This window comes from Mustela erminea, chromosome 16, assembly GCF_009829155.1.
Source record: "Mustela erminea isolate mMusErm1 chromosome 16, mMusErm1.Pri, whole genome shotgun sequence".
In the NCBI taxonomy this organism is placed as follows: Eukaryota; Metazoa; Chordata; class Mammalia; order Carnivora; family Mustelidae; genus Mustela; species Mustela erminea.
The window spans coordinates 45,742,818-45,764,172 of NC_045629.1; the positions used below are offsets into that span (position 1 = coordinate 45,742,818).

General features: G+C 39.7%; 1 protein-coding gene across 3 annotated transcripts in view; it reads left to right on the plus strand.

Annotated features, from left to right (window-relative positions):
- CPQ (carboxypeptidase Q) overlaps positions 1–21,355 on the plus strand; it is a 449,400-nt gene that overhangs the window by 139,655 nt on the left and 288,390 nt on the right. For all 3 annotated transcript variants that reach the window (XM_032316614.1, XM_032316615.1, XM_032316616.1), the window contains exon 4: positions 1,941–2,148. In XM_032316614.1, the coding sequence (XP_032172505.1) occupies positions 1,941–2,148 (208 nt within the window). The remainder of the gene's footprint in view (positions 1–1,940; positions 2,149–21,355) is intronic.

A 21,355-nucleotide genomic window follows, 5' to 3' on the forward strand; every position in this document is an offset into this window, starting at 1 on the left:
GTCTAGGATGGGTTTTGGCTGTCCAGGACACCATCACACTGTCATTTGTTAAAAGAGCTTAAAGCACAGACCATAGTCAAGTACCACTCTCCTGTGACTTTAATTCTGCAGCAACCTATGAAAGTTTATAGAAATTCGGCTTCATTTCTAGTGGCTCCGATCCAGATGCCCAAATTACCCCATTGCTGGGACAGCCCTTGGGTGGACCATTGAATCTGTTACTCATTATGAACAACTGAAAACCATCAACAAAATTCTTGTATTATGCCAACAGTAACAAGTATTAACCAAGTATTAAGGTAGGTTTTGGAAAGTTATGAATCTCAAAATCTGTATAGCTGAACTCTTTTCTGTATATTTATACATATTTATTTATCATGTGGAAAAGCTAGTGGTTTCCTTTTTATAATTGTGCATTACTATTTTTTTAGGTTATAAATAAAATTCTGAGTTCTGACTGTTGGTGGAGACATGCTTATAGATCTGCAGTCATTCACTTTAAAGTAAAAATACAAATTGAGTCCAGACAGGGGAACCAGAAGTAGGAGTGGAGCCAGCCCAAAGGGTCCATTACAATGGGGCCTATATCGAAAACAAGAATTCTCACATACCTGCAGTGTATTTTAAAAGGATTTTCCAATTAACAGTTAATATTTTAATGCCATCTGCTAACCTTCCAGGAAAACCTAGTTCTCTCTTTTGCAAGATTAAGGAACCATGCCAAATACATGTTGATACTTCTGTTTTTACCGATGTATTTCATTACTGCATGACTAAAGTCACAGAACAGTAGGCAGCAGCTACTTTCTTTTCATAGTTTTATTTAGTCACTGCACTTGGCCTTTGATGCTAACTCTCTTCTCCTTGTCATTCAAACTGCTCCATCAAATTACATCTTCACTAGTCTGGCAGTTTTGAATGACTTCTTGGAGGCTGTGAAATGCTGCTCCCTAATTGGGAAGATCTGGGCGAGTCTTGTAGGAGGAAAGATGGCGCATCTCTTCCAAGTGAGACAACAGCATTATGGGACAATTACATAACATCTTCAGAAGTTTTATCTGGAGAATAGCGTTGTGTTTGGTGGTGAACAAGTACTGTAAGTCGAGAAGCATAAGCTTTCATATTCTTTAAGAATATGGGATAAAGGAGGAAAGAAAGCAAGCTGACTTTTTGTAGTTCCTGGTAGAGTTTACATTAACTATTTGTCAAAAGTTGGATTTTTTGCTGGGCGCCTGGGTGGCTCAGTGGGTTATGCTGCTGCCTTCAGCTCGGGTCATGATCTCAGGGTCCTGGGATGGAGCCCCGCATCAGGCTCCTTGCTCGGCGGAGAGCCTGCTTCTCTCTCTGCCTCTGCCTGTCTTTCTGCCTGCTTGTGATCTCTGTCTCTCTCTCTCTCTGTCAAATAAATAAATAAATAAAATCTTAAAAAAAAAATTGGATTTTTGAAGATTCTTGGCTTCTAAGAACATTTGTCATGTACTGCCATTCTTTGTATGCTGTCCGTGAAGACTATTTAACAACATATCAAAATAACTTTATAAAAAGATATGTATGTATTTCATTAATCCCAGTGGGAGCTTTGTAAAGTGCATTTTCTGTATAAGTAATTAGTGTCATTCTGTGAAACTCATGACTTCTTAGGGTGGGAAAGAAGGGGTAAAAAACTATCTTTTCAAGCAATTTGTGATTTAGTACCAGCTGGTCAAGTGAGTTGAAAAACCTTCTGAGTCATATGTCCTATTATTTTGAATGCCTTTTCTCTCCCTTGGGAAACTGACTAACCTCTGGAGTCTCTCTCCCATGGCAAATCACTCTCAAACTTTGATCTCCTCAAACCAGTTTGTCAGATGTAGTAGACAAAGCATGTGTGACTTTTCTGTGCCATTTCAGCCTGGCCGGTTGGAAACCATAAGTTAAGTCTGTATGACTTTTATTTCTAGGCATTACAGCAGAAGTTCTGGTGGTGACCTCTTTCGAGGAACTGCAGAGAAGGGCCCCAGAAGCAAGAGGCAAGATTGTTGTTTATAATCAACCTTACGTCAACTACTCGAAGACAGTGCAGTACCGGGTCCAGGGGGCAGTGGAAGCTGCTAAAGTGGGGGCTTTGGCGTCCCTGATTCGCTCAGTGGCTTCCTTCTCCATCTACAGGTTGGTCATGGTGTTCAATTGAAATTCTTTAAAAAACCAGGATTGTCCATGAAAGAGGAGCCCTTATGAAATAAAAACAAACCATTCAAATGAAAATACTGGTTGTTTATGGAACTTCTTCCCATTCCATATTCGGTCATTTGTTTGTAACATCTTCTTTGGCCTTTTTAGGATTCCAAGCATTATTTGTACATTCTTTTAGAAAGCTTTCCACATCCTTGATGACCCCATAACATTCCTTATGTAACCAATATGTTATGTATTTTCATTGGAGGGAGAACTGAATTCACGTCTGTGTTTCATCAAAGACTCCTCAGGACTTCAGAGGAAGCCAGGCCTTTTCCCATTGTTGCTAGAGAAGTGAAATAAAAATAAAGTGGGTAACATGATGGGAGTTGTCTGTGGTATAGTGGAAAGAGAGGAGGAAGCAGAGGATCTTGGATATAGACCTGGTTCTGCTCCCAAACAAGCATGTGGCCTTAGGAATGTTCTTAAACTCCTTGGGTCTCGGCATTCTCTTCTGTGAATCAGCAATGATGAAGAATTTAAATTTACAATGTCGCTTTGAGGATAAATGAGAGGAATTTATGAAAGATACTTGGTTTTCTGCAAAGGTCTGTATAATGTTTTGTGGTATTCAAGGGCAACATAAGTTTTTTCTTTTTCTTTGTAGTTGTGGTTGAGGTAACTGCAAAGTGCTTTATTGACTCTCAGTCTTAGGATAAAATTTAGCATTGCAGTAGGTAAAAGTTCTAAGACTTGACCTATAGACATTTGGCCTAGTTTAATAGCTACATATGGTAGTGTCATACATTATGGGCGAAGTATTTGATGGATATAAACATGGATAAAAGAAGTACCCCCTTCTGGTCATAGTCTGTTCTCCCAAAGATAAAAAAAAGAAAACAAGGCATGCAGAAACAATTGGAAATGCGGTTTATTTGGGTTTCAAGATCAGATTAGTATCTATTGTAAAGGAGAGTTTATTTATTCTACACAATTTTTGTTTGGAGCTGGAGACACAGCTGCTTGACCTTAATTAGCACCCTGAACCCTTGAAAATAATATAACTGAGGAGACATCAGCAAATAGAAAACCAAGTCAGAAGGGAGTTGTCCAAAAGCACAAAGAAAAAAGGAAAGGGACATTTTTCTTTTATGGGGATAAGATACCTTCCAGGGAGGAAGGTGGGACATGTTAAAACCATTTTAAAAAGTTTTATAAGAGAGGAACTAGTTCCACTGATGTCATAGTGCTAAAATAACATTCTATGTAGAGACTAAAGGTTTGGGGACTAATGAAATAATCATTGGACCATATTCTTTTGAATGGTTCATCTTCCCGGGAGGGAAGTCCTAAACTGATTAGTTTCCTTCCCAGAATACCTCAGTCGCCGCTTAGAGTAACATACTCCTCAGCAAGCTGTGGCCATTCACTATGATTTCACTGGTCATGAGATCTAAATTATGGAGTTGGTCTGCTGCTTTGTGAAATTGGGTAATTGCCAAAAATATTTATTTAAGGACTACTACTCATAAGACTAATAAACTCCCAAATGACTTAGTGTACTGCCAGGGTTAATTGACTTTTTTTTTTTTTCTGTTATAATGAAGATATCTGGGAACCAAGGCTATAACCTAAGAGCCCCAGAAAAATTTTGCCCAGCATAGGATGTAGACATCTATTGTTAGCCTCTAACATTTGGGGTCAACAACTTATAGTTGTATATTAAAAAGACATCTTTCTTTTTCTTCATATCTCTAGATCTAGACTGATTATAGTTTTTCCTTGATTTTATAGCTAACCATATTTCACTGGACTCTTGACTCATAACTTCGTATTTTTGACATTTATAAATACATAATAACATTGCCCTTTACATAGTACTTTAGAATCTTTCACATATGTCATCTTACTTGTTCTGACGACTTAGTGAACCAAGCAGAAGGGGCATTATTATTCCCATTTTACAGATAGAGAAATTAAAGTTCAGACAATTCAGCATAATATCATGTTTAAATCCTACATCCTGAAAAATAAAACCAAAATGAAACAAACTCTGCCTTTTTGTCCACTTCTAGCTCATTGTTCCACAGAGCTAATTTTCCTTAAAGAGTATTTTATGTTCCTGTCTCCATTTCTACATCCATCATTCACTCTACAGACCATTTTAATTTAATTTAATTTAATTTTTATTTATTTATTTTAAAAGATTTTATTTATCCATTTGACAGACAGATCACAAGTAGGCAGAGAGGCAGGCAGAGAGAGAGAAGGGAAGAAGCAGGCTCCCCGCTGAGCAGAAAGCCCGATGCGGGGCTCAATCCCAGGACCCTGGGATCATGACCCGAGCCAAAGGCAGAGGCTTTAACCCACTGAGCCACCCAGGTGTCCCGACAGACCATTTAAAAAAAAATTTTCAGTGTTCCAAAATTCATTGTTTATGCACCACACCCAGTGCTCCATGGAATAATTTACAGACCATTTTAATCTGGCTTTGCCAGTATTGAAATGGAACCTGTTAAGGTCACAAATAGCAGCCCAACTTGTCAAATATAATGGGCCTTTTCCAGGCCATCATCTTACTTCCCCTCTCTGAAGCATTTGTCACTGCTGACTGCTTGCCAAATACCTCCTCTCTTTGGCTTCTGTAACTTCTTTCTTATATTCTCTTTCTTGCTCTCACCCCTTCCCATTCTCCCACTTTCCCTCTTCGTTTTCCGTTCATCTGGCTTCTCACTCTGAACATGAAGCAGTCCTTCATGCTTGTGACTTCAGCCACCATCTCCACTGTGACACCTTCCAAACCCACCTCTTTCCCATACTGCTGCCTGAGCCCTGGGCCCTTATATCCCAGTGCCTCCTGATACATCTTTCAGATGTTCCACAGCTATCTACACTGCACTTTTCTTCAAAACAGAACTCATCCTTTTACCTCTTTATCCTGCATTTCCTACCTCAGGGAAGAGAGTATCATCTATTCTCCCTCCTAAGTTAGAAGGTTCTTGAGTACTTTTTCCCTCTTCCCATATCCATCGTTTCTGTAATTTCAATGTCTCATGGGCTCTGCTCTTAGTCGTTTCAACAAACACGTATTGAGTAGCTCCAGTTCCCAACGTTGCTGCACACTCTAGTAGTCAGGAGTCACTAACACTTTCCTGATGTACCACGTTTCCTCAAGGCTTCATGACTTTGCAATATGCTTTCCCCTCGCAGCCTTCTGTCCTCTTCCTCACTGTCTCATGCCACCCTTCAGGACTCGTCTTAAGTGATTCTTCTTCTGAGGAGCCCTCTCTGACACCTAGCTCCAGCTCAAGCGAGCACGTCTTCCTTCTCACACCATACCGTGCATACTCTGTATCATAATGTCTTGGAGTAGTTGTGGTGCCTGGTGTAGTAGGGGACACTGACTCTTGTAATGACTTCAAGTCTCAGTCCCTTAACACAACAGCAGCTGGTTGACTGCTCACATAATGGTTCCAAGAAGGTATTCAGCAGGTGGCCTTCTGCTCTTACCCATCTTGTGACACCATAACCTCTAAGATCTCAGAGCCCTCTTTCGCATCCAGCTGGCAAGTAAGAAGATAGAGAAAGTCAGTAATCAAATGGGAGGTTTTCCATGGCCAGGTCTGAACACCGTGTACTTTATTTACTTCTACTCAAATTTCACTGCCCAGAATGGAGGCTGGGAAATTTGGTCTGTCCTTATGCCCTCAGAGGAAGTAAACTGTCCAGTCCATCCTAATCACCCCACTCCACTCTAAGTTCCAGACAACATGAAAAAGAATATATATATGTATATATAATGTATATAATATATATTTAATGGTGTAATTAATATATTAATATATACTACATACAAAATATATTTGATATATACTATATTATAAAATACTAAATACTAGTACATTATAAAATACCAAATATATTTAATATATACTATATATATATTTAATATCTCTGTATCTCCATTGTCTTGTATGTTTGCTATGTAATAGTCACTCAGGAACTGTTCTGTTGAAGGAATGAACTTGTTTGAAATTGTATGGTCAGTGGTGGCAAGGCTTTTTTTTTTTTTTTTTTTAAGACTTTACCTATTTATTTGACAGGTAGAGAAATCACAAGTAGGCAGAGCAGCAGGCAGAGAGAGAGAGAGGGGGAAGCAGGTTCCCCGCTGAGCAGAGAGCCCAATATGGGTCTCAATCCCAGGACCCTGAGATCATGACCTGAGTTTAAGACAGAGGCTTAACCCACTGAGCCACCAGGCACCCTGGGGGCAAGGCTTTTAATGACAAACAAGGTAACCAGATTCTAGATGCTCTCTGTCCAAACTGTGTCGCCTTTGTATAATAAGTTAAAAACAATGTGATTTTTAGAGCACTTTGCTTTGTATTTAAGGAAAATATCGAAGTGCCCTAAATTGTCAGAGTATATCTCTTTTCTGCCCCAACATTTGTGAACAATGATGTTTTGAATTGCTGATTTAATCAAACTGCTCCCTTCTCTCTGACATTTTACCCATAGTTCTATGGGAGTGGTGGTGATACAGGATTTCGTTTAGGAGTAGCATAGAGATCAGCAACAGTAGGGAACAGAATAGAAATTGTAATTAGTTTCTGCTCGGCTTCAAAATCAGAGAGTCCCCTAAAAGGCAGAAAATGTTTGACTTGACACTTGCCTGTGTAGTTAACCATATATGTCAGCCATATGGGAAGTATAATAGTCACATGGTTACATGATGAATGATTTAAGAAACATCTGTAAAACGTCCATTACTTGTTGCCTTCAGTATCTCTGGCCCATTGCTATCTTTTCTCTGTATTGCCATTATTAGTATTCTTGTGCTCAAATTTACTTCAAAGAGAAGATTTTTTTTTCTTTGTTAATGCATTTATAGTGACTTTTCTTTTGTTCACCATTAAGTATCAACTGGGACTCTCATTAGATCTTTTTTAGTTTTTTGTATGTAAAATACCTTTTGCCTTTGTCATAGCAGGATATTTTAAGGATAAGCATAATATAATTATTATTTTAAGTTCTGCGGAAGAACCATTTGTCTTACATTATTTCTCAAATTAATTATTTTTTTAGTAAATATTTATTGAGAGCTAACCAGTGCTCAGAAGTTGCCAAGCTTTAGGGTTATTAAAATGAATTAGACATGTTTTTTTCCTCAGAAATATTTTGTCTGGCTAGAAGAGAGGAGGGTAAGCTTAAAATATAAAACTGATCTCTTTTTGTATTTAGTGCCAAATAAGTGATGGGGGAAAGGAATGAAGGAAAGAAATGAACATTTATTTAGCATCTACTATGTACTATGCATCTCTGATGGCTTGAATAGTTTGTTTCAATTAATTCTTTATGCAATCCAATGGAGGCAGATAATTGGTATCTGCCAAACAGGTTCAGAATGCTTAAATAATCAAGTTACACAGCTAATGAAAGAACTAGGATTCATAATTAGAGTCTCTGGTTCTAAATTCTATGCACTTTGGATTGTACCAAGCAACCTATGCTTTGGAATCTAAAAGGGATAGCAGAAATCTGATTAGGGCTGGCTACATAGTGGATTTTGAGTATACTCCATGAAGAAGTTGAACTTGAACAATAGAAGAGGGGTGTAAAGACATTGTGTACATGATCAAGGTGAGAATGCATGAGCCAACAGGTTTCACAGGAGATCAGGGAAATGTAATTTTGGGGTGAATGTGACGAGATCAGGTTATGAAGAATCCAGAGTACCAGAGTGGGGAGTTTTGAGTTTTATGTAGAGGAAATGGGGAATCATTGAATGTGGTAGAGTTGGGGGGTGATGTTTTAAAGTAATGTTTCTCTAAAGGTGGTCTCTGGAACACCATTGGCACCCTCACCTGGGAACTTGTTGCTATGCAAATTATCAGGCCTCTCCTGAGACCCATTAAATTAAAAAAGCCTGGTGGTGGGGCTTGTGGTTTATCTAGCCCTCCAGGTGCTTCTGACGTATGTTAAAATTTGGGAACTAATGTTTCAGAAAGATCAGTCTGGTGACTGGGCAGTCTGCTGTGAGAAGGAAAGACAAGAGAGTGCCCTACTAATGCAGATGTGAAATAACGAGGGCATCCGTGTTGGCCGTGGGAATGGGAAGTGAGAGACAGCAAAGAGGGATAGTATGAAAAAGTGATCAGAACTTGGTTGTGTTTGAAGGGGGCAGGAGGAAGCATCGAAGTTTACTGTAAGGCAAGGATCAAAAACCGTGGGATGAGTCTGTGTTCAGTTCAGCCCAACGTTTAAAAATCATGAGAGTTAACATAGAAATAGTAATTTATGGTTTTTAGAGAAAACCGAGATCTGGCAACATCTAGTATGTTCCATGAGGCAGGCCAGCAGATTGGATAAGCCACCAAGTCCATTTAGTTGGTGGGATGTACCCTTACCAGTCTGTGTAAGTATCTTGGTTTCCCACCACACAGCTTGGTGACCAGAGAATGATAAGAAGTGTCTGGGGTCAAAAGGGGGAGCTGACTGCAGGCAACACGAACAGCTTGGTTTTTAGATATTTTGAGTTTGAAGCAGCTGTGAGAAGTTCCATTAACTTGGTTTTTATATTTTTTAAGAAAAAAAAAAAGAGGTAACAGGTAAGCATTTCCATTTCTCTATTATCTACCTTTTGGATCACCCAAGGCGATTTAAAATTCTGGGCTGCCTTCCTTGCAATGCAGCGGCCCTTGGGACTTCTGCCTCCTGCCTTCTCAACATGTGAGCTCAAGAATGCAAAGTAATTTTTATATTAGTCCAAGTAAAATACTATTCAGAAGGTAACTCCACTGAGGCCAAATTGTCTGTTGTGCTCTCATTGCCAAATACACATTTTCTTTCCAGTTATTTTCTCCATTGCCCCAGATAATTGAACACAGACTAAGTTTTAATCAGTTAAGGAAGCAAAAGGCTCTCCCTCCACTTCACTGTGAAAATTGCATCACCTCGCTGGGTAAGGAGGCATGGAGGTGGCAGTGATTGTTGATAGAACTTGCTTTGCAAATTTCTCCTGCTTTATGTCTTATATCGCTTGTTAATAGAGGATAGTGAAGAGGAGGAGGAAGAGCATCAATCCAGCTTGAGATGGACTAAGATCTGATTAAACATTCAGCTGGAGAGAGACGAGTGAATCCAGGTGATGTTTATGGAGCGTAGGAGAGGGCGAATGTTCTACCATCTGGTGAGAGAGCCGTGAAAAGGTCTATAAATCAATCCCTATAATGATACTTAATTAATACAGAGTCGATAAATGACATAATTGAAGCGCTGGTTGGGCTACATCATAGAGTTAAATAGCTTCAAAGAGGGCCCTGATTAAAGCTATTACAATTTATAAAACATTCTTCATCTTAAGAAAGCATCTTGATGAGATTTAACAGGAACATTTTTGTAATCAGAGGACCAGCTTAAAACATTCAGAGCAGAGGTGAAATGCCTTAAGAGGTCTGTTTTGGATGATTTTTGAAAACCAGTTATTCCCAGAGAGTAAAAAAAAAGCTTGCCCACCCCCCACCTCCTGTTGCTTTTTTAATGGGAGAAAATTAATGCCGCTGCTTCACACTTAGACCATCTTGGATTTTTGATGTCCTGGTGGTTTGGTTCTTTGGCGTGACCTTAGCATAATTAGCTATGAAGCTTGATTTAAATTGTTTTGAGATATCGTTGCAATTTGGGGGGCATATGTGTCTGCTGGGGAATTACAAAATAAGGAAGATACTACCATGACTCAAAACCCAGCAACTGGGTCAGCCATTAGTAGGTTCTTTTCCTGCCTTACGTTCTTTTTGCTTAATTCACTCTGAGGCTCATAACAGATGCACAGTAATCAAGCAGAATGCCAGTTCTCATCATTTATGCAGGTGGAGGGCCACTGTGCTCCCGTGGGGGGAAACCAGAGAAGACCCACACTGAATGCAGCACTTTTTTTTTTTTCTTCTGATCATCCCTTTCTTTCCCCTCTCTCTGATTTTGGAAGGCAGATTCTTTTTAGAAGGCCTTTGTTAGAAATTCCAAAATGGTCTTTAATCACCGAAATCTTACTGCTTCAGGTTCGGGTGACAGCCGTACTCCCTCAAAGTAGATAGAGTCGGGCAATGACTCCCAAGCCTCACCCCCTGCTTCTGGAGTCTTTGTTAGCCGTTTGCCAGATGTGTGACCTTGGCAGACTGTGTAAACTCCATGCCTCAGTTTCACCTGTAAGGTGGAGGAGATAACGGTACCTTCTTCCTGGTGTTTTGTGAGGTTTTAAATGAGATGTTATTGCCTAACACAGTTTTACGTACACGTAAAGTGCTACTGTTCTATAGTCTCGTCCAATAATGACTGGCTATACTTATCGACGGAAAGAGGAAGGAGGGAAGAAAAGTGTGGAGCGGCAGAAGGAGGGAAGGAGGAAGAAAAGGAAGAGAGGAGAAGAGGAGAAAAAAGTAATTTATTTGGTATCACTGTTCTCATTGCAGCCCTCTGCGACCCTAGCGCTGTGTTGTCATCTCGATCTCCACCTGTTTAGTTTGTCCAGACTCTGGGGGACGTGTTTGCCAGTCTGTTTCTCTCTCTGGCCTGGCAGTTCTCCTGGGGACATGCCGTGTGTCTTCATCTCTGTGTCCCCAGGGCCGTGCTCAACGCCTGGCCCACAATAGTGCTGCAGTGAATGAAAAAAGAGGCAGGGGCAGCCTATCCAGTTTGCTAACCTGTGAATTCAAGGTGTCACCATTTCACATTCATAGGAGTTGAATAATACTGTAGATGAGGTGACTAACCTTTTGAGTTGCTACTTATCAAAAATAGAATCTCCAGAATCTGAGAGCAGACTATATAGTTATGTAAATGTTGGTAAAGTATTGCAAACTGCATATTACTATAGTGCTTTGTGAGGCTGCTGTAATTAATGGTCTGTTTGCATTCCTAGTACTGACTGTCATTTTTCATCTGCTTATAACCTTGATACAAAAATGTGTTCTTGGCTGGTGTTTTGCATTCATAATTTTAAAATGTATATAAATGTTCACCTTCTATTTTCCAGCTTTCTGATTATTGAAAGCACAAGCTTAAGAATCACATCACCGTGGCATGTTTTTCTGAATCTCGGGTGGTAGAAAGAAATTAATGCATTTTGAATTCAGGTTTCAGGATTATGACAATGTTGTTTGCTTATGCAGTTCCCTTTGAAAAAATGTCTAGTGTAGGATATGAACCAGAAAATTCCTGAGTAGCCTCTATAGTCAGTCTTTCACTGTTGCCTGTGCCTTTGTTCCCTCTCTCTCATGAAAGCTAAAGGCGACTCTTAAACTCTTCTTGCGTCCGTCCACATGACCTGTTGGCTTCTTTAGCCTTCTGGAGATAGCGCTAACCAGAAGGTACTACAGGGAAACCTTGGAGGCTAACAAATCTGACAGTATATACCATGGAGTTTGGAATCAGACAGACCTGGATTCAGGTGCAGGTGTGGCCACAGAGAGGTTGTGTGGCCGACCCCTTGCACACTGCTTGACCACTGTGAGCCTGCTTCCTCATCTGTGATGTGGGGAGAATACTGTTTACCTCTAGAGCTGTTGACAGAATGAAATGAGATCAAGCACTAGACATGGGACCTCATACCTAGGAAGCACTCGGTGAATTATAATTGACATTTTGATCATGGTCACCGTTGTCATTGTCATCATTAGGTCATGATTGGACAGAGCAGGTAGCTTGATAGGAACTAACTCATCTTAGAAAACAGAACTCCCGAACTCTCCACAGTGTGGGCTCCAGAGACCTTGGTTCTGATTATCTCCTAATTTCAGGAACTACTATTGTCTTCTTCAGTCTTTGGCTTTAAACTCTGCTCTTTGTCTTTTCTCCCCACTCTGGCCTCACATTGAATGCTTGGAATTATTCTTGCATGTAAGTGTTAAAGCTGAGGGTGACTCAGACCAGTGATCAGTTTGGCCTGCTGATGGAGAAGCAGTGAGTTTCTATTTTAAATGCTATCCAAGCTATTTTCCACCTCAGGGCCTTTGCACTCATTGAACCCCTTTGTCTGGAATTCTGTAGCTTTTTCTACGGCTGTCTTCCTTTCAATTTTTAGTTCTCTACTGAAAGGTTTTTTGTTTTTTGGGGTTTTTTTCCCCCTGAAAGGCCTTTCCTGACCATCCCATGTAGAGTAGCATTTTCCCTCTTACCTAATTCTCTTACCTAGTACCTCATAATTCTCTTACCTAGTACCTCTTCTTTCTGCTCAGAATCCTAATAACATTTGGTAACTTCTGTCTGTCTACCTATTACTTGTTTAGGATGTTTCTCCCCATGAGAATATAAATTCCATGAGGACGGGACTACATCCTTCTCCTATACCATTATATTCTCAGTACATAGGAGATTGTCTGGCACACAAGTACTCATGAGATATATGTGAAAGAATAACAATTTTAAAAAATCATCAAAGGGGGTGCCTGGGTGGCTCAGTGGGTTAAAACCTCTGCCTTCGGCTCAGGTCATGATCCCAGGGTCCTGGGATCGAGCCCCGCATCGGGCTCTCTGCTCAGCAGGGAGCCTGCTTCCTCCTCTCTCTCTCTCTCTCTCTGCCTGACTCTCTGCCTGCTTGTGATCTCTGTCTGGCAAATAAATAAATAAAATCTTGAAAAAAAAATCATCAAAGATCAAAAGAATAGAGAACCAACCATAAATAAATAAATACTGAATCATGTCTGTTTTCTGAAGCCACATTTTAAAGTATCACAGATTTTTTTCCCCAACTTTTTTTTTTTTTTTGGAAAAATATCAATCTATGGTAAAAATTGAAAGAATATTAAATGACTCATAAACTCTTTATAAGAGATTGCCTAACTTTTCCCAGAGAGGTGGTACCGTTTTACATTTCCACTAGCCCTGTGTGAAAGTTCAGGCTTCTCCACATTCTCACCAAAATTTAGTGTTGTCAGTCTGTTTAATTTTAGCTATTCTGGTGGGTGTGTGCTGGTACCTCACTGAAATGTTGATTTTCATTTCCCTTATGACTAATGATGTGGAGCAGTCTTTCACGTGCCTATTGGTCATTTCTGAATCCTCCTCTGTGAAAAGTCTGTTCCTGTCTTTTGCCCCTCTTGTGACTGGATTGTTTCTATTTTTTATTATTTTTTTTTGAGATTTTATTTATTTATTAAAGAGAAAGAGAAGGTGCATGTATGAGCTAGGGGGAAGGGAGAGGGAGAAGGAGAGGCAGACTCCCCGCTGAGCAGGGAACCCCAATGTGGGGCTCAATCCCAGGACCCGGAGATCATGACCTGAGCCGAAGGCAGTTGTTTAACCAACCGAGCCACCCAGGCATCTCAACTGGATTATTGTTAAATTATTGAGTAGTGGGAGTTTTTTATTTATTCTAGATACAAGTGCATTTTCAGGTATATGTTTTGCTAGTACTTTCTCCCAGTTGATGTCTTGCCTTTTCCTAGTTTATGTTGTTTTGTTTTTTGGCTTAGCACTGTCTTTTGATGAATAAACATTTTAAAATTGATGAATTTGAATTCATCAGTTGCTTTCTGTGTTCACTCATAAGCCCTTTATCAACATTCATTATTTAATATTTTGCCACATTTAGTCTCTTTCTGTTTCTGAATCCTATGAAAGTGAGTTAGGTATAGCCATGAGGATGCCTCACCCAGAAACACATTACCATGTTTTTCAGGAAAACAAGAACCTTCTCTAACATAATGCAGAATTTTCACTGTCGTCATACCTATGAAATTTACATTGTTACATAATGTGAAGTTTATCCATATGCAGATTGCCCCAGTTGTTCCTCATTCCCGTAATGTCCTCGCTCCCCCCCCCACCCCAATTTCAGAATCCAGTCAAGGACATCCTTAACATTTAATTGTCCTGTAACTTTAGTTACAGTCCTGTAACTTTAGTCTACTTTAGTCTGAACTGTTACCTAGCCTTTTTAATGACATTTTTGAAGAATACAGGCGGCTGTTTTGCACAATGTATCTCAGTTTGGGATCGTTATTTCCTCATTATTAGACTCAGATTAAATATTTTTGGCAAGAATTCTATATGGATAATGTTGCGTCCCTGCTATTGCATCACATAAGGGTGTAAATAATGTCAGTTTTCTTTATTAGTGAGCCTGAGTGTGATCACTTGTTTAAGGCAGTATCTCTGGATTTCTTCACTGGAAAGGTACTTTTCACATTTGTAGGGGAAATACTTTGTAATTATGGTGAGATGCTTTGAGATTTCAGGAATCTTAAATCCCCCAATAAAATTTCACCCAATGAAAATTTAGCATATGTTAAGGATCCTTGTCTGAATCAGTCGTTACATTGCTGGTGGGAGATGTTTTTCTAATTCAGTGATTCTGCTCACATTTATTAACTGGCCTACTTTTGTAAAGAGGAACTCTAACCTTTTTCCTCTTCTTACTGTTTTTGAGTATCACCCCATGGATTTTTAAAATTGTATTATTAAAATTCATTACAGTCATTATTCTTTTTGACAAAGCATCAAAAATTTCAAAGTGCTTAATACATGTGAAAGTTAGTATTTTACAATAAGCTCAAATATTTTAAGCACTGGAAGGAATTCACCTTTTATATCCAGGGGAACCCAAGCTATCTCAGATAAGTCAACTAATTAGCAGGGTGTAATCAATACCATTTCCTCTGAACTTTCTCATTAGCAGCACGCACTTTGGAGTAATAACTCCTGAAGTTATTTTTAGAGTTTACCATTACCAGTGTATACGATATGCAAATGAAGATCTTTTGCCCCATACATAATTGCTGTTAATTGTTAAAATAAATGAGCAAAATTCTTAAATCTAGCAATTACTTCTGATTTTCCCTAGATTTTTTTTTTTCCTTTTTTTGCTCTGCCCAAGCTGATGTTGAAGCATGTGTTTTCAAAGAGCCCTTTCCAGGAGAAATAAGTGTCTCAGTGTGGGTTTGCAGAGGCCTGTAAAGATGCTTCTTTGGGAGGAGGTTACCTAATGGTGGAGAATAGAAAACTGCAAGTTATCTACCCATTCCACCTCACCCTCCTTACCAGTGGTTGTGAAAGGGTAACCAGCCTTGGCTAGCTGCAGGTCAAAGGTGATCGTTTAAAAGCTGAATGAATGCCCGTTGCCACCCTGGTTGCTACTCCATAAATTAGATATTTCACATTTAGGAGAAGAATTTAATTTTTAGCATTTTCCAATTTTATTCATTCAATAAGTATTTATTAAGTGTCTTACATATTTTGGTCCAGGGGAGGACCCAAGTTTTGCAGGACTAGGCTCTTACATAATTTGGGGGCCTCTAAAGAGTACAGAGGGGCAAATAAAAATTTTGATAAAAAATCAACTTTTACTTAGAATAACAAAAATTGTAACAAATTACAAATTAAAGAAAGCTGCCAAATAATACAAACATTACAAAATTCAGAAAAATGTCATAATGTTTTTATTAAATAACTCCCTGTCAAGCTTCTGTATTTTTTCTATGTTTTTTTGCTTGCCTACACTTTGGTAGCTTTTTATATGACTATGCTTTTGTGTTACATTTTCCAGAGAGAAAATAAAAAGAGAATTCAGTCTTTCCTCCAGCACAGTGGATAGAAATGTAGTTTTTATTATTGATAGTTTGGGAAAGATTATTTCAGGTTTACAGCTTTTTATTGGTAATACCATATACATTTTTAGGATTGTGTCAGATTTTGGAAAGCTGCTGTTAAGTTTCTTCCATGTATGAGTAGTAAGATTTCAGGACATTATACTTTCTTGTATTTCTTGTCGACAATGAGTTGACGACATTTGAATGAGTTTGGTTTCTATTTCCTCTTTAGTGGCATCTTATAACTTTCTGTTATCTTTATATTTGTCAGTATTTTGTGTCAAATCAATAAGAAATTTCAGTCTTTTTTCAGGGGGATTTACTCTTCACTCTTTGTATTCCTAAATAATCTAAGAGGCTGTTCATCATGAGAAAGTACATTACTCTCTCTCAGTAAATCGTGGTTTTTGTATGTCTTTTGTCTGGTGTTGACAGACTTGCTTAGGACAGATATGTTTATACATGCTAACGTGAGCCCCAAATTGTTGACACATACAGATCAGGTGACTTCATACATAAGTGCCCTCACTGTTTGTGGTACAACTCCAGGTTTGCCCTCCACAAACACAGAAATTCTGTTAAATTCCATTGTATGTGACTTCCTCAAAAAGGAAAGATAAAATATAAAATTAAAAGTTGTGACTATAATATATGCTGAATTATTAACTCTGTTTTTGACAGGAAAGAACTTCCTTTTTAAGTAAGCATGGATGAGGGGCTCCTGGATGGCTCAGGGCCTGAAGTGTCTGCCTTCAGCTCAAATCCTGGGGTCCAGGAGGAACCCCCCCCAATCAGGCTCCCTGCTCGGTGGGGAGTCTGTCCCTCTCCCCGTGTTCCTCCCCCATGCCCTTTTGTGCTTCTCCCCTTTCTCTCTCTCAAATAAATAAAATACAATCTTAGAAAAGTAAGCATAGATGAGAACTGAATCATTCATTTGTAGTTTTACAGTTTGATAACTGGAAGAGTTTCCCTAGGGACTAGCATCTGGGTCTCTACCACTGTCTCCCTACTTTCACTGCCAGCTGTTGCAGGATAGTTCTCAGCACAAGACGGCCTATGACACCAGTAGTCCCTGGAGCCATTTCAGGATGGAAATGACAACTGTGAATTGCATAAATACAGCCCCATCAACCCAAACTAATATGACCCCAGATCAACTTCTTCTTGGCTGCATGCTCAGAATGCTGGTATCCATCCCGGTTTTGTCTGGTGTGATGGGAAGTATGACAGAAAGGAAGTCCGAGTGGATTACAAGAGTTGACACCTGTCAAGCGCATAGACCAGTGCTGGGCTCCTGGTAAGGTGTAGTTAACACCATACTCCCCGACCTTGTCCTCACCACATTTCGGTGGACTTTTCAGTTTTTAGTGGTATGGCACTGGGAATTCTTACAAGCATCTTCCTCCTGTTTCTGCTTCCTTTTCCTTTTAGAATCTAGATTTCAAAAATGTTACAGCTGGGCGAGCCCTTAGAGAACATCTGCTCCACCCCTTCATTGTACAGATGAGGAATTTGGGGCTGAGGTCACTCAGCTAGTTAATGGCAGAACAAAGACACATGTCTTTTAGCTCCTGCTACCACGCTTCCTTTCTCTCAAGTCCCCTAGGCAGATCTCTGTCAGACTACACCCAGCCTCCTGGGATTAAGAGTACATTGATTTAGGCATGCATTGATTCAATCTTTGTGGGGTTCCTCCTCCCACCCACTCCAATTGATGTTTTTAAGAGTTAGCCTACCCAGTGTGCTTCTGGAATGCCACATAGCGTTGGTCGTTCCGATAGGACTTTTAGCAACTGTACCATGAACATTCTCACACGAAATGGAAACTCACCTTATGAAGAGGTAAACTTTCCACAGGCTTTGTGTTTTCCTTTCCTGGTAGGGAAAGAGCCTACTTGTCAGCTGCCTGGCCTTCCCTGGTGCTTAGTTTTTAATCTCCAGGGAGGTGAGGCCGACAAAATGTCATCCCTTCTCCTGCTAAGGAAGGAAGCTGTGAAATAGATCTTTGCTGCTTACATGCCTCATGTTGCTTAGCACCAGCTGTATCCATAACACCACGGCGTATTTCAAATACTCCTCCACTGGAATATTTTTTGAAAGGAATTCTGATGCTCATGAATGCCCCAACTAGGTGTTGATATTATGCTGGTTTTTTAATCTTAATTGGAATAACTTCCCTGAGAAAATTGAAGTGTATGGACATATGCTTATATACTGCCCATTACTGATGTGGATTTTCTGCTATAAATTCTAGGAGTCCCTTGATTCAGAGAGAGGAAGAGGAAAGAGCTGACATATATTCAGCCACTTTTAAGTATTCGTGCTTGTATCTGTCATCTCAGTAGAACCTTAGCAAGAGTCTTGGGAAGCAGGGAGATTTAGACACATTTTATATTTGAGTAACTTGATCAAGATTATATCACTGGACTTTTTGGAAAAGGTTTTTTTGCTTCTCTGTTGTCCAGTTTAAGAACTAATAGTCTTGATATAATTGAAATAGTAATAAAGGAAAAAATACGTAGATAAAGGTTTTGTAAGATCATATTACTAAGGGTTGCAAAAGACACCAAACATGTGTTCCAACTGAGACCAGGTTGGGAAAATAAAAGGTAGAAAACATCAAACAAATGTCCTAACACCCACAGTAATTGATATCAAAGAGAGCTGTGCAGTCTTGGGCCTTCCGCTTGGGAAGGTGGAATTTGAAAGACACTATGTTTCTGTGAGGCTCATTTGTTTCGTACCCTTCCATCTTGTCTCTTTCCTCCTCTTTATTCAGTCTCTTCTTGTGGCAAATAACAGTTTCTAAATTTGATTCCCTATTACCTTACAACTTAGAAGACAAAGGCACAGTCAGTATCCTCCTGGCGACCATTGGCGACCATAGCTTCCCTTCCAGAGATTTGCCCTGTGGCAGCTTCAAGCCATTATTCTCACTTCCTTTGCCCATTTTGGCAGTTCCCCAAGACCTAGGGAGGAAGAAAAGATCTGCAGCTATGCAGACCTCCAAATCAAGACCGAGTTAATGAAATCACTCCTCCACTTGCCCTTGCCTGTTACTGAATCCTGCTCCAGCTGGGATGGAAAAGGAGCTTTGGTCATGCTGTCAAAAGCAGATCAGATTTCTCTGCTGCTGGTTCTTCCTTTCTTAACTAAAAACAAAACAAAACACCACACAGAACAAACAGGACTCCCCCCCCCCCGCCCCCGCCGCCGCCGCCCAAATGACAGAAGATGAGAACGAAGGTAGTTTGTACTATTTTCATATTTCATATGTTCAATCATATTTTTCCTCAGCAAATACGATGGGGAGTGGTCCTTTTTCCTTTTCCCACCTTCTGGCATGAGATTGATAGGTGAAGATAAAAATACACTGGCCCTCCAAGAAGGAGCTGCTCCTGCTTCGCACCTAGCCCATCTCCTTGCCCTCTTCTGCTCCTGCTCACCTCTCCCTCTCTGTGTCTGTCTCCTCTCGCCTTCGATTCGTGGCTTGGAGAAATCTTTCACTCTTCTTTTGACAGGTGTCAGATAGACAGTATGAGCTCATTGAGGCTGAACTGTCTGGGGGAAACTAAATTTGTTCGGAAGAACAGCAATTTGGATGACAAGTGCCAGGACACACCAGATGGCATGACTGGGGAAGCTCTTATCAGGCTCCCAGCTCACGTTCCAGGTGGCCTCTCTGTCTCTTTGTCTCCCTCTCATTCCTATTCTTTCTTGTTCATGGTTGACCCAAACAGAAACCTTGAAATACAAATGAAGTTCTTCTTCTAAGATCCCAAGAAACAGAAATAATAGTGACTCAGCGTGAGATGTCTACATCCCCCCAAAAGGATAGCCAGGGCTTGCTTACTATCACTTACGTTTATGATCACTGATGTTTCCCAGACCTGTATGGGAAGAAGCCTCAAATTTGAGCTCCACTAGTTATTTAATAAACAGGTCTGTTACCTAAGCTGCAAAAAATTTGACATTTTAGACAGTCCCCAGCTGTGACTACAGTTTGGCAATTCTTGCCAAGATATGAAGAGAGGAGTCCTTAAACCTTTGGCCCTTTTGCCACACAGTTTGTTATCTTGGGTTCCTACTTGCCTGAAAGGGAACCTGTGGTCATAAATATCATGGGAAGGCATTTAGTGAATGTGAGGGTTTTTTGGGTCCATGTAAAACATTCTGAAATTCAAGGCCAGGGCACTGTGGCAGGCGCTAATCTATGAATCATTATACTTTTAACATACCCTGAGAACAGGAAGAGAGAGATCAACCTTAATAGACACAGGCGGAATTTCTCCTCTGAACACTGGTAATTCATGTGACATTTGCTGTTTGCTTATATTTGCAGGGAAATTCTTTCCCGCAACCTTGCACTGTACTGTTACTGGTCATTTCACAGACCTTCTGAAAGGGCAATACAAGGTGATGTTTTAGGTACATAAACAAAGCAGATGTTTTTAGTGTTGGGCATAAGGTTTGTTTTATTTGTTTTGTTTTGGTTTCGGTCAATATTTGGTTCACATCAGAAACTTTATTTTTCCAGCCTGTAAGCTTTGGCTCTGAATTTACATGTTTTGGGAGGTTGATGTTGTTGATAATCCAGTCATGAAACTTAGTTACAGAAAAGGTTTATTGTGAGTGAAAAAAATATTGAATAGTGTAGACAACACATACTTTCATTTTTTATTATTTAAAGAATATTTACTTTAATTTTGTAATGTTTATTTATTTAATTCTGTACTAAATGGTACATGGGCTTGGTACATAGGAATCCCATGGTTTTGGCAAAACGGATTGCTGACAATGCCATACCAATCCAAAGCTTGAAGTTTTATCAACAACTTGAGGTAGAAATCAGAGAAAAAGCCTCTGAGCAGCTCCCTATAGCTGTCACAACCTCCATGTAGCAAGAAAGTACATGGTACTTCTGCTCTTCTCACCAAGGGATTTTGGAACTTTAGCATATTATTATTGTTATTATTAAAGACTTACTTATTAAAAAGTCTTTTTAAAGAGTAGTTGTACATTTAAAACAAGATTAAAAGGGAGGTACAGAGATTTCCCAGGTACCCACTGCTTCCATACATGCATAGCCTCCCCCTATCATCAACATCCCTTCCCCGAATGGTAAAATTTTTCCCCAGAGTTGACCTTGGGGTTCATTCTTGTTGGTGTGTGTCATGTGGGTTTGGACAAATGTATAATGACATGTGACCACCATTACAGTGTCATTCCGAGTATTTCCACTGCCCTGAAAATCCTCTGTGCTCCGCTTACTCATCTTTTTCTGCTCCTAGCCCTGGCAACTACTTTTCTTTTTATTATTTCCCTATTTTGTCTCTTCTAGAATGTCAAAAATCCTGGAAGCTACAGTGTGTAGCCTTTTCAGATTGTCTCCTTTCATCTAGTAATATACATTTAAGGCTCCTCCATGTCTTTTCATAGCTTGACAGCTCATTTCTTTTTAGCACTGAATAATACTCCATTATCTGGATACCAGTTTTTCCATTCACCTGCTGAAACACATCTTGACCATTTCCAAGTTTTGGCAATGATGAATAAAGCTGCTGTAAACATCCCTGTGCAGGTTTTTATGTAGACATAAGTTTTCAACTCCTCTGGGT